General features: G+C 41.1%; 1 protein-coding gene across 1 annotated transcript; it reads left to right on the forward strand.

Annotated features, from left to right (window-relative positions):
• Positions 1-389: 389 nt before the first annotated feature.
• Positions 390-12,537, forward strand: ttk (ttk protein kinase; the record flags this gene model as incomplete). The annotated part of the gene is made up of 24 exons (XM_083918971.1): positions 390-477; positions 582-804; positions 947-1,053; positions 1,144-1,287; positions 1,481-1,595; positions 1,682-1,763; positions 1,896-2,008; positions 2,595-2,673; positions 3,320-3,428; positions 3,568-3,790; positions 4,722-4,828; positions 5,083-5,226; positions 5,323-5,495; positions 5,729-5,874; positions 6,385-6,511; positions 6,718-6,810; positions 6,886-7,043; positions 7,250-7,401; positions 7,505-7,629; positions 10,288-10,362; positions 10,874-11,050; positions 12,025-12,121; positions 12,219-12,304; positions 12,402-12,537. 24 exons carry the CDS (start codon positions 390-392, stop codon positions 12,468-12,470), a joined length of 3,012 nt encoding a protein of 1,003 aa, XP_083775097.1. The 3' UTR covers positions 12,471-12,537.
• Positions 12,538-13,648: the final 1,111 nt, after the last annotated feature.

The raw sequence follows: 13,648 nt of genomic DNA on the forward strand, positions 1-13,648 counted from the left end.
ATATGTCAATGTGAACTCTATCTTACGTCACAGTCTTTTACATAGCATAACGTTACCGGGTATTTTCAAGAAATGTATTTAATAATCCACTAAACGATCCACAAAGCAGAACGTCATTACCGTCACGTAATGTTACAATTGATTTTATTGAGTTCTCTTAAAATTACTCTGTTCACCACATCCTTGCTGGTATTTTAAATGTCACTCATAACTCTACCGGTTTGTAAAGTGTCTTGTAAGGATTGACGTTAGCCCATTAAGACACCGTAAGTCATGTGTGTATCACTAAGTTAGACTAATGCACATTTTCATATCAAATGAGAAGTTAAAAAAATCGTCTTTATTTTAGACGGGTTTTGGCCTAATGTGATGCATCTACTCAATTTCAGATGGAAGAAGAGGAGCATACAGACAGAAAGCAGCAGCTTGCCATGCTTTTTCAAAAGATCAACAAAATTAAAGAGGGTCTCAATGAAGGTACGTAAATTTCCCAGTAGTACTGTCACTGTACAACCCATATGCATCAGTATTCATATGTCCATACTTCATGAAGTCATCATAACACCTTGTGCTTGTTACAGATACCACTGACAACATTAACCGGGTAATCAGCTCAAACTCACCAGAAACATGCCTCACATATTTGAACGGTCTGGAGAAGAAAGGGGACCCTCACCTGGATCATAACCACCTCACCAGACTTGTTGATTTTTATACCAGAGTATTCTCCAGTATGCCACTGGGAAAACACTGTGAGAATGAGAGTTACGCCAGGATGTTGGTCAGATTTGCAGAGCTTAAAGTGTGAGTAACCAAGGTTCTTACTAATGTCAAAGACGTTCTGTGAACAGCAGATTGAATGGGCGGGATTAAATACATAATTTTGAAATAATAAGAACAGCAGGGTGGGAATTTAGTCTGTTTTTCCTGTTTTCCTTTTTATTAGAATTCAGGATGTCAATGAGGCAGAATCCAACTTTAACTTGGCCAGATCTCACAGCCAGAACTTTGCATTTGTTCACATTGCGCATGCAGAGTTTGAATATTCTCAAGGTAAGTTTGTTTGGTTGTTGTTGCTCGTATAAGCATGTTCTCATGATGTGTTATCTGGGATATTTTATTGTCTCTTTATGATCTTACCAGGCAACACAAAGAGAAGCATTTACATATTGCAGAATGCTATTGCACTGGGTGCTAAACCAAAGGAACTGCTGGAGACTGCCTTGCAAAGCATGCAGACAGGGAAAACTCAACTCTACTGTTCAAAGGATAAGGAAAATGTACCATGTGAGTATTTGTTTGTGTTTTATTCCATGGCATTGTATTGTTATGTTACATCACTTGTCCGGTATACAGCAATTGTTTTTATTATGCACGTAATTCAGCAATATACAACCATTTTGCAATAAAATCTTCTCATATGATATATTAACTTTTCATTGTCTGGTTTTAACATTTTGCTGTGTTTTCTTTGTGCCAGTATTGTCGCACAGTAATGTGCACGGCTCTGTCAAAAAAAGCTCAGAATTCCGAAAAATATGCAGGACATCAGATGGCACAGGCGACTTGCAGCTCTCTGGTATTTTTGGATCAGGGTAAGAATAAAACGGCTTTCAACATTTAATAAGGCCCCTGTTTGTTATAGGGAATATAACAGCTTATGTTGATCTCTGACCTTTAGGACAGAGCCCCTTGGTGGATCATCAGATGACCAGCTACCAGGCTGGAGATCTGGGTCTCATCGCAAGAGAGCAGTTGGCATGGTGACAGTTACATTTCATCCTGCTCACGTTTTTACCTATAACTTTATAATGCTTTTAATTTTTGTCAAAGATTGGGAAATTAATTTCCAAATAGTCCTTAGGGTTCTAAAGTTTTGAACTTTTCGATTCCAGCCAGGAAGAGTTCCCGTAGTACCTTTCTCTATCCCAGAAAAGGATGATGATGACTACAATAATGGAAAGTCCTCAAAGAGAAACGATTCATCAATCCATTTTAGTTTGTCCAGGTATTTCCTCATACTCATATTTATTTCCAAATATGTTTTAATTTGATTGTCTTGAGAAATATTGTATGAAGTCAGTTTGGTTTTTTTTGCCAAATTTAATACAATATGATAATGATGGTTAAAATGACTTATACTGTCATCCTGCTTGGAACACCCAAGGTCCCTTTAAAGGGAAGCAGGAGTTATGCCCAAAAAAACTAGGCATTGCTGATCAAGTAAGATTCAAGATTCTGTTGCTATATTGTCTATTGCTCGACTCAAATGTTTTCAGAAACACATTTTAGTTTACTTTTTAGCTGTTATTTAAGAACGCTTGTGACATGTGCCAAGCACCGCCCCAACTTCATTACTCTGATTGCTCCTAAGTCTATCCTGTTGTGTCAAGAGGCAGTTTGGTCTGAACCGTTAGTAATGCCAGTTTGAAATCTAAAATTAACTGAGGTTCCAGACTGATTAGTTAGTCTTGTAAGGCAATGGCCCGGTTCACTTTGCATGTAAATTCTTTAATATTTCAATCAAATCTGTAAGAACTGATTTCAAGTGTTTTATGTTTTATCAATGATACATTTGTTTAATTTTGCCTTAGGCAAACATCTGGCTCACGCATGAACCCACATTTTGGACTATCATCTTCAAAGAAAAATGCAGTCGATGCGGAACTTCAAGTGAGTACAAATGAGCTACAGTGATTTGGGTCTAGCAATGTCCGCAGTGTTTCCCCTACCATTGTATTTGGGGGGCGCCCCCTAGAAGGTCTGTTAATTTTGTTTTCTAAATAGTGCCAGATCACAGCAGAAGTCACCCAAGGATACCTTTCCTAGAGAACAGTTCTATACCTTATCCTTTTATTAAACAAGCTTAGTAGCCTTATGTTATTTCTCTTATTCATATGACTGCATATCATTTTTGTCTGCATGGTTGTACAATTCTCCTCTGCTCTCTCTATCGCTCACAGTGGAGTTCTGCCACGATGCTTACACACACACACAGACACGTGCATGTGCACAGGTCAAGAAAAACATCTGCAATAGGCTGCAAGGAGAACATCTTGCAGCCTGCATGCAGATCTTGATAAATGGGCCAGACATTTCTGGCTACCCATATCAAAAGGCTCTGGAAGCCCAGAAATATATACTGCAGTGACAAAAGCTGCACACTTTGTGGATAATTGGCATAAAAATTAATGTTTTGATGTTTAGTTCAATGTACAGTTGTTATATTGACTGCTGACGTTAAAAGAAACACATACACCCCCCCCCCCCCCCCCCCCCCCCCCCCCTATCTCTTCTTATTATATTGCCTTGTTCTTAGCCACCAGCTGTCAGCCCAGAGCATTGCCCCTGGGAGGACCAGGCAGCTGTAGACTCTTCCATCCCACTCCTTCACACACATGACACAAGGGACTCCTCCAGAATGGAAGGTACAATAAAACCTTGACATTATGCTACACTGAATGCCTTTCGATGTGTTGAGCAGTCAGAACAGTGTTGTTATGACCCTGAGGTTCTCCTAGGTGGGGCATTTTGATTGTTTTGATGACATTCCTTTTTCTTTGGCAGATTTAACATACAACTTTGACCAGGCCATCAATGCAAATTCCCCGGAGTCGTGTCGGACATATCTGATGAACCTGGAGAAAAGAGGCAACCCTCACACAGACATCAATCTCCTCAATAAGCTCAAGGACTGTTATGCTAAAATCTTCTCCAGGCTGCCAATAAGACAATTCAGCAAAAATGCCAGCTATGCCAGAATACTTATCAGATACGCAGAACTCAAGGGGTGAGTGTGGCTGAATTTATTCTATCTGCATTATAGTCTTGGGACTTTGTGGTGTGTGTATTGTGGCATTGCAGGGGGGAAAAAACAAGATTGTGATCATTTTTAAAGCAGTATCTCTGTAAATGATCATTTATTTACTAAAAAATAAAACATGGCACAATAAGAAATAAAAGAATCTTAAAAGTAGGGGTGTGACGAGACCCTCACCTCATGAGACGATACACGGTATTGAGTTCCCGAGGAAGAGGAGAGATTTTAACACTATTTAACTTTCATTATTTTCTTGATTTTGATTTCAGCAGAGAGCTGTGGTGGGGTGATGGCCGTCACTTGCTCATCTCACAGAACACGTACATTTCCATGTTATTACCGACCCACACCCGCGGTTTCTCCCGCTAGGCCTTTATCTGTTTTGAACATATTAACGGTATCTACACTGGAGATCAAAATTAGAGTACAAGTTATTATTTTTGATTTATTCTGAAATGTCTGAAATTTGATAAAACATCCACTGTGGCTATAGCACTGCTGTACTAGCATGTTTTTTTAAATAACCAAACATTTATAAACATGCTAGTACAGTGGTATAGCCACAACAGAATTTCTATCAAATTCAACAACAATAAAGTCAGTGAATCAATAAAACACTGTTGATTTCTTCCCATGTAACCCACATGAAAATTATTTTGGTTTAGTAAATCGCTGTCAGTTGGCTGGTGAAGGCAGGTTATCCAGCAGCTGTCACTCTGCTCAGGAGCTGCTGACAAACGGCAGAGACTGATGCGTTCTCTCTGCTCGTCACATACGGAGTGCTGACTCAGTGACTGTAACTTGTGCCCTGATCTCATTGGACGATTTCTTGTCCCAGCCCTAGCAACAAGCTTTGTTAGGTGCTTTTGTATAACCAAATATCATCTTTTTTTTTTTGTAGTATCGAAGACCCAGATGAAGCCAGAGACCATTTTATAGTTGCAAGATCCAACTGTAAAGGCTTCGCTTTCGTCCACATAGCACATGCCCAGTTTGAGGCTTCTCAAGGTAGAATGGCTTTGCATTTATTTCAGTTTCCAGAAATCTGATATATGGAATAGACACACAGACCAAGTGTACACATTTCAGTTATATGGATGCTGGTGAATGTTCTCATTTGTCCAGGTCATTGTTATCCCCAAAAAAGAACTTTAAGTCAACAGCAGTACAACAAAAGCAGTTATATAGATATTTTTACAGATGTGCTAGTTTCCTAATACTTTTACCACATCTGATTTTGTCTTCCTCCTTTTCTTTGTAAGGTAATGCGAACAAAGCAACTTCAATTCTGCACAAAGCCAGAACCTTAAATGCCAGGCCAGCAGAGCTCCTGGAGACGGCCATGCGTAACCTGAAAGCCGGGGAGAAACAGCTTGTGCCCACCAGTGAGGAGGAGCACCCCACAGGTAGAGATTCACAGAGGAGCATTGTTAAAGTCAAAGCACCAACTTGGACATGGTTTGTAACTGAAACGTTTCTGCTTTCTACATTTTTTCTTGTAGATTTGCAAACATTTGTTCCAGTAAGTACGCCTGTTTGTGGGCGATCACAGGAACTTCAGCTTCCTGCTCGGATCCCTGTGAACCAGTCAGTGGAAAAGGCTAAACCTGTCGGCAAGGAGCTCTTATCAGAGTGGAAGATTCCAGCTCTCGTCTACCGGCATGTTTCTCCAGAGGTCTGATGGCATCCTTTATGTACTACTATTTTCTGTGCAAAGTATTTAGAGCAATTGTTTCCCAGCGACATATCTTAACGTTCTCAAATAATCTTGAATGAGCATTTTTGGTAAAGTTGTGTATGTTAGTCTGTTAGTTTATTTTTTTATCTCCCTGTTCTTGCTGGCAGATTTAGGCACTAAAAAGCTTTCCCTAGTGCTGATCAAATCATTCCAATTTTTTTTTTGCCTAGGATAAACGCACAACACCTCCTGACCCCAGACCCGTTCCCCATGTGCTTGAGTCACTTCCTGCTTCATCTCAACATCTTCCTTCAAGACTGAACCCACAAACAGTCTGTCAGACACCAATCAGCAACAGAAACCCCTGTGCTAGCAGGTAATATATTGACTTGGTAGTCTGCTGGTCTGGAACATTATTAGTAGCATGTAGAGGTACTATATGAAGCAGTTTTCAATGCATGGATCGATTTGTATTACCATTGTGTGAATGGATTGTAGCGTCACCTAAAAACTGAGATCATGGGATGGTTTTTGCCGGGAAAATCCAACGGATGTGAGAAAAGGACCTTTGTCGGGTTTTGGACTAAGACAGTGTCACTTTACATACCTCATCTATCAACATGATGCTGACCAATCACATTGAGTCTCTTGAATGTAACGGCACTGTTTTGGCCGATGCCCAGGATGCTCACACGTGCTTACAGTGTGTGTGTGTGTGTGTACGCGAAACAGGATGCTGAATGTAGTTCACTTAATGGCCACCAGTGTCATTCACATTCGACATAATACCTTTAATTTGCTTTTATGGAAGTCTCTTGTTTCTTTATATGCTTCTTTGTACCAGCATAAAATGTGCTCAGTCAAACCTAATCCATCCTTCTCTCAGCTTCATTACCCCGGTTGTTAAGAGAGGCCCTCCAGTGTCTTCCTCTGCAGTGGCAGCACACAGAGCTGGAACTGTTCAGCAGCCATGCACACCACTAAATCAGGCGCCGTGTTTCCAAACTCCACAGGTACAGCATGTCCACCTCCTAGCTTTGCCTAAATCAATTCATGCCAATTCCTATTTTTACACTCGGAGGACATATTCTATGCGTCCACATTTTTTTTCATTGACACCAAGCACCTATAATGCAGAAAGGCCCTTTTTGTTTTACCTACCCAAGGAATCATTGTAAACTGTAATGACATGGTATAATTTTGTTAAATCTCATTTTAGGCTTCCCTCACTGCGATGTCAAATGAATCTATTACCATCAAAGGCAAGCAGTTCTTCATACTCAAGATGATTGGGCGTGGCGGATCTAGCAAGGTAAAACATTAACAGGGCTTTGCTTTTTTTATTGTTTACAACTATAATCAATGACCTGTTTTGTGTTTGTTTCAGGTATACCAGGTCCTTGATCACAAAAAACAGCTGTTTGCTGTGAAATACGTCGACCTTGAGGAGGCAGATGCTCAAACAATAGAAAGTTACAAAAATGAAATTCAACATCTGAACCACTTGCAGCAGTACAGCGAGCAAATTATCAAGCTCTATGATTAGTAAGTAAGAGATATATAACAGTGTATCAATGCATTGCATATGAATGGCCTTGGAATAATTTGCCCTCTTTTGTTTTGGAAAGTTGGGCTGTTGGAGCAGTTAACTCATTTGTCTTCAAAAAAGAAATCTAATTCATATAAAGGCTTGAAGTCCACCTGTAATAATCATTTCTGTTACAAAAACCCTGACTGTTATATGTTTGCAGTGAAATAACCAACAGCTACATCTACATGCTGATGGAGTGTGGAAACCTGGATCTCAACACTTGGTTGCGAAACCGCAAAACTGTGAATCCGCTTGACAGGAAGTTCTACTGGAGGAACATGTTGGAGGCTGTCCATATCATCCACAAACATGGTTCTCTTTCCCTGTAGCTCTCATTACTGTCCCTGTCCATTTTCACTGTTAACTAAGTGCAACATTGGAATGATCTTGACTGTCCTCCATGTCTTCTGTGCAGGAATTGTCCACAGTGACTTGAAGCCAGCTAATTTTGTCATAGTGAATGCTTCGCTGAAGTTGATTGACTTTGGCATCGCAAACAGAATCCAGCCAGATGTAACGAGCATAATGAAGGACTCACAGGTAACATTAGTCGAACACTGAAGGGACACATTGTGTATCTTACATGTAGTGTTAGTGTTGGATTGTAATTGTGGAAAAACACTGGAGAATTGATCATCTACACTAGCTGTAACTACACAATGTAAGCTGCATTCAGAGAAACACTTACTAAGCAGGCAACCAAGAAATTCATGCAAAACATACACTTTCTCATTGTTTTAAATATGACATTCTGTGTAGAGCCTGTGAATGTTCTCATTCGTCCAGGTCATCGTTATCCTCAAAGCAATTTCAGTCAAAAACAACTGGACTGGTTGTTTGTCTAGGAAGACGTTTCACCTCTCATCCAAGAGGCTTCATCAGTTCATGTACGCATCTGACCAGGCTGGGACTGGCCCAACTAACTGGTGTGGAGATCCAGGTATTTAACCTCTCACAAGGCCGATGATGTCACTGACACCCTTTGTGCTCCAAGTGCCCACGCCCGTCGTTAGAGTGACAGTCGTTGGTGGGCAGTTGGTTTCGACTTCGTTAGTGCTCTATTGAGTCTGAACGACAGTCGTTGGGGTCACCCGGGCCATGTGTGAACAGTTGTCCTTTGAGGTTAGATTGTTGAATCTCCTGGGAAGGGATGAAAGGGCGGCATTGTAAATTGGAGATAAGTGGTGTCTCAGACCCCCTCCTCTGTTTAGCGATGGTTTCTCCACTTTTACATAGATGGCTTCTTTTACTCCTCTTTCAAACCATCTGTCCTCTCTGTCCAAGATTTGGACATTGCTGTCATCAAAGGAGTGGGCTTTCTCCTTGAGGTGTAAGTGGACAGCCGAGTCCAGGCCTGAGGAGTTAGCTCTCCTGTGTTGGTCCATGCCTTTATGCAGTGGTTGTTTTGTTTCTCCAATGTAAAGATCTTTGCATTCCTCGTTGCATTGGACAGCATAAACCAGGTTGCTTTTGTGGTGGTGTGGTGTTCTGTCCTTCGGATGTACTAGCCTCTGTCTGAGTGTGTTACCGGGTTTGAAATACACAGGGATGCAGTGTTTGTTGAAAATCCTCCTGAGTTTCTCCGATACCCCAGCCACATATGGGATGACTATGTTGTTTCTCCTGTTATCTTTTTCTTTCTCAACCACTTTGGTTTTCTTTCTGGAGGCAGCTGCCGTTTTAACAAAGGTCCAGCTGGGGTAGCCACAAGTTGTGAGGGCGCCTCTCAGGTGCTTGCGTTCTTCCCCTTGAGCTTGTGAGCTAGTGGGTACGTTATCAGCTTTATGCTGCAGTGTTCTGATAACGCCAAGCTTGTGTTCCAAAGGGTGGTGAGAGTCAAAAAGTAGATATTGATCCGTGTGAGTGGGTTTTCTGTATACCCCTATGTGGAGGCTCCTGTCATTCTCCATATGGACGTCACAGTCCAAGAAGGGCAAGCTGTTGTCCTTAACTTCCTCTCTGGTGAACTTGATGTTTCTGTCCACTGAGTTGATATGTTCAGTAAAAGTTTGCACCTCTTTGGATTTGATCTTAACCCATGTGTCGTCCACATATCTGAACCAATGGCTTGGGGTTACTCCTTTAAAGGAGTGCCATGGGTTCACCAGTATCCCCTATTGTGGCAAATCTGTACATGGAGGAGGTAGAGGACAAGGCTTTGAACTCCTTTAAAGGAGTAACCCCAAGCCATTGGTTCAGATATGTGGACGACACATGGGTTAAGATCAAATCCAAAGAGGTGCAAACTTTTACTGAACATATCAACTCAGTGGACAGAAACATCAAGTTCACCAGAGAGGAAGTTAAGGGGGTATCGGAGAAACTCAGGAGGATTTTCAACAAACACTGCATCCCTGTGTATTTCAAACCCGGTAACACACTCAGACAGAGGCTAGTACATCCGAAGGACAGAACACCACACCACCACAAAAGCAACCTGGTTTATGCTGTCCAATGCAACGAGGAATGCAAAGATCTTTACATTGGAGAAACAAAACAACCACTGCATAAAGGCATGGACCAACACAGGAGAGCTAACTCCTCAGGCCTGGACTCGGCTGTCCACTTACACCTCAAGGAGAAAGCCCACTCCTTTGATGACAGCAATGTCCAAATCTTGGACAGAGAGGACAGATGGTTTGAAAGAGGAGTAAAAGAAGCCATCTATGTAAAAGTGGAGAAACCATCGCTAAACAGAGGAGGGGGTCTGAGACACCACTTATCTCCAATTTACAATGCCGCCCTTTCATCCCTTCCCAGGAGATTCAACAATCTAACCTCAAAGGACAACTGTTCACACATGGCCCGGGTGACCCCAACGACTGTCGTTCAGACTCAATAGAGCACTAACGAAGTCGAAACCAACTGCCCACCAACGACTGTCACTCTAACGACGGGCGTGGGCACTTGGAGCACAAAGGGTGTCAGTGACATCATCGGCCTTGTGAGAGGTTAAATACCTGGATCTCCACACCAGTTAGTTGGACCAGTCCCAGCCTGGTCAGATGCGTACATGAACTGATGAAGCCTCTTGGATGAGAGGTGAAACGTCTTCCTAGACAAACAACTAGTCCAGTTGTTTTTGACTGAAATTGCTTTGAGGATTCTGTGTAGAGAAAACAAAAGGAAGCTATCAGATCTGCACCTCAGGTGGAAAGGCCTCTACCCATGTAATACAATGTTGTTTGACAACCACAGGTCGGAACCTTGAACTATATGCCCCCTGAAGCCATCAAAGACACTTCATCCCAGGCAGGAAAAGCACGCTCAAAGGTACTTTGTCTTGTTCATACCGGACACAAAGCGAATATTTGCCTCACTTTATTTCCGTGAGTTTGATCCCGGGATCTTTTTTGGAGCCTTTGTGTTTACTCGCACTATTGCAGAGTTATAGGCATCAAGAATGTTCTTTCTGTCATCAACCATGACTGAAATAACCTCTATTGCTGCTTGGTACCTGTTGTGGAAGTCACAGAACTGGAAAACAAAATGCTGTTGGGCTTTAATAAATAACATCACCTGAAGGAACACAGCTTTGTGAATTTTACTGTCTTCAGGAAGTAATGTTACCACTGGAGGACTGCCGGTTCCAGTGATATAGAGCTCTGTGTGCCTACATACAGCTGCAAGTGCCGAGCTACATGCCACAAATTTGTATCTAATCCTGTCTATCATTGACTTGAACGTAGCTAGAGTGATCATACTATTACCAAGATAATTAAACTATCTTTTCTGATCCCAGCAGTGGTGATAATATTTTATATCCCTTTTTTTTCACCCAAAGATCAGTCCCAAAGGTGATGTATGGTCCCTTGGATGTATCCTGTACTGCATGACTTATGGGAAAACTCCATTCCAAAGCATCACCAATCAGATTGCCAAGTTGCACGCCATCATTGATCCTTCCCATGGGATTGAGTTTCCTGATATCTCGGAGAAGGATTTATTGGATGTGTTGAAGGTGAGAGACTTAAGACTTAACTGTATTAGTGTGACGTGAATACAAAAGATCAGGCATTAAAATCACTCACCTTTCTAAAGTGAAACCAAAATAGGTCATTCATTCATCTTCAACCGCTTATCCCGGGGTCGGGGTCGCGGGGGTGCTGGAGCCGATCCCAGCTGACATCGGGCGTAAGGTGGGGTACACCCTGGACAGGACGCCAGTCTATCACAGGGCACATAGAGACGAACAGAGACAGACAACCATTCACACCTACGGGCAATTTCGGACTCATCAATTAACCTAACACATGCATGTCTTTGGATTGTGGGAGGAAACCGGAGTACCCGGAGAAAACCCACGCAGACACGGGGAGAACATGCAAACTCCGCACAGAAAGGCTGAGGTCGGAATGCGAACCTGTGACCTTCTTGCTGTGAGGCGACAGTGCTAACCACTACACCACCGTGTAGCCCCAGTTGACCGTGTAGATCCGATGAGAAAATATTTGTATGGACGAGACATGGGGGTGTACCAGAGATTATCAGTGAACTACAAACGTTCGAACATTTCCTGACCCTTTTGAGTAGTAGCCTGTATGAAACAGTAACTCATGGCCGTGGTGGCCGAGGATGACTGCTGTCCTCTCTGATCTCAGAGAATGAGGTTCAAAGTGAAAATAAATCTCTATAATCTGTTTATATTAAGTACGAATATTTAAGACACATCTACATAATTAAATCAAACATACACTAAGCCCATATTGTGCAGTACAGGCTGCTGTAACATGTTGAATTAAAATACTGATTAATATTTAGCTATAGGTCCATAAATTAAACGTGCGTGGTGTTTTAGTTACATTTTTAAAAAAGAACTTAAATGATCAACAGAATGTGAAGGAGCCGCGGTTTGCCTCCTATTTGGAGCTTAGAAATGTTGTTGAAGTGATGTAAAATCCTAAATAAGTTGTTTTTATTGTCTGGTTGTTCCAGAGGTGCCTGGTACGAAACCCCAGAGAGCGAATCTCTATTGCGGAGCTGCTGGAGCATCCATACCTGCAGCTGAAGTCACAAGCATCTCCTGGACCAGGTATATAGTACACACCCACACTCAGCGTCTGTGTACGTGGAGGCCATCTTTGCTGTTCACTATGTGACACTGACCTAACCTCAATCACCTGTTTCAGAATGTCCAAGTAACAAAGACCTGAAGAAGATCCTAACAGACCTCGCAGCCCTCCAGTCTCCTAACAGCATTGTCCGAGCTGCTAATGTAAGACTTGCTTGGTAGAACTTGAGACTTTATCTCCATCCATGAGGTTTTTTTTTTTTTTTTTTAAATGCTGCTTTCTGCTTTCTGCTTTTTACAGAATCTGGCCAAAATGTGCAGCAGTGGCAGGAAGTTGGATGTTGCAGAGTGCGCAAAGTCATCGACATAACTGTCCTGGAAAATGTGATCGAGATGCATTTCTTTTTCTTTTCTTTTTTTTAGACCCTCTTAACCACTTAGGTTCAGTAACAAGATGTAGAACAACAAATCTTCAGTATATTTGTATGTTTGTAACATGTAAAATCATTATATTGCTTAATTTTTGCTCTTATTGTTTGATAAATGTAAGCATGCAGCATAGTCAAATAAACAGTGTATCCTCAGGAGTTGTTGGATAATTTGTCTCGGCTGATACAAAGGATAGCTCTGACAAGCTGTGCTATTTTAACACTTTTCTTTGTGAGAGATGTTGAATTTATCAAAATATTTGTATATTATATCAAATATTTTTCATTTCAATATGATGGTATTGGTGTTGTGCTTTTTGACCTTGCAAGTCACTTTACCTTTAAAGTTCTCAAAATTCTACAGTTAGGTAGGTATTAGCAATTTTGTTGTAACGTGATTTCAGCAAAATACTTTTTGAGACTTCAAGGAACAAAGGAAATGTTTAAGCAGTGGCAGAAGAGGTAGGTTTGCCTTGAATTTTCTCCAAAACTGTAGGCTACAGCAAAATGACTTAATTGTTAGGGTGACCGCTATAAAATATTTTTATGAAAGTTTAAATAGGTGTTCAATTTGTGGTGACTTTCCCCTTCTACTCTGAAACTGCACAGTAAAGTAACTTGAATATAATATAAGGGCCATCCTGAACAGGGTTGCGCTGAAAATGTCAGTAAACCATTGCACATTTTAATGAAGGTACCAATATGAGGAAATCATCACCATCATATGTTATAATGTAATTGAAACTTTCCCTTTTAATATTATCCTAAATAAAGTGTGTTGGATTGAAAAGTGAAAACTACAGTAAAAGAAATTGGACATGATCATCACATATCGGCAAACCTCTTCGTTCATATTTCATCATTTTAAGTGTTTACAATTATGTAGGCCCACAAGGGACAGGGACATTGAAATAGAGCATTTCTTTGATAAATATCTTTTTACATTTAAAACAGGAATTAAGAAACTTGTTTTCAAATCCATTATTAAAAAGAGGAACCATAAAAAGATTCTCCAAATGACACTATAAACCGTATTTAAATACAACATTTAAAAATACATGGTGGAATTCCTAAATAAATAAAAGCGTTTAAAGTCCATTTGAAAATGCAGTTTTAAAAA

Source organism: Echiichthys vipera, assembly GCF_963691815.1.
Source record: "Echiichthys vipera genome assembly, chromosome: 8".
Taxonomy (NCBI): Eukaryota; Metazoa; Chordata; class Actinopteri; order Perciformes; family Trachinidae; genus Echiichthys; species Echiichthys vipera.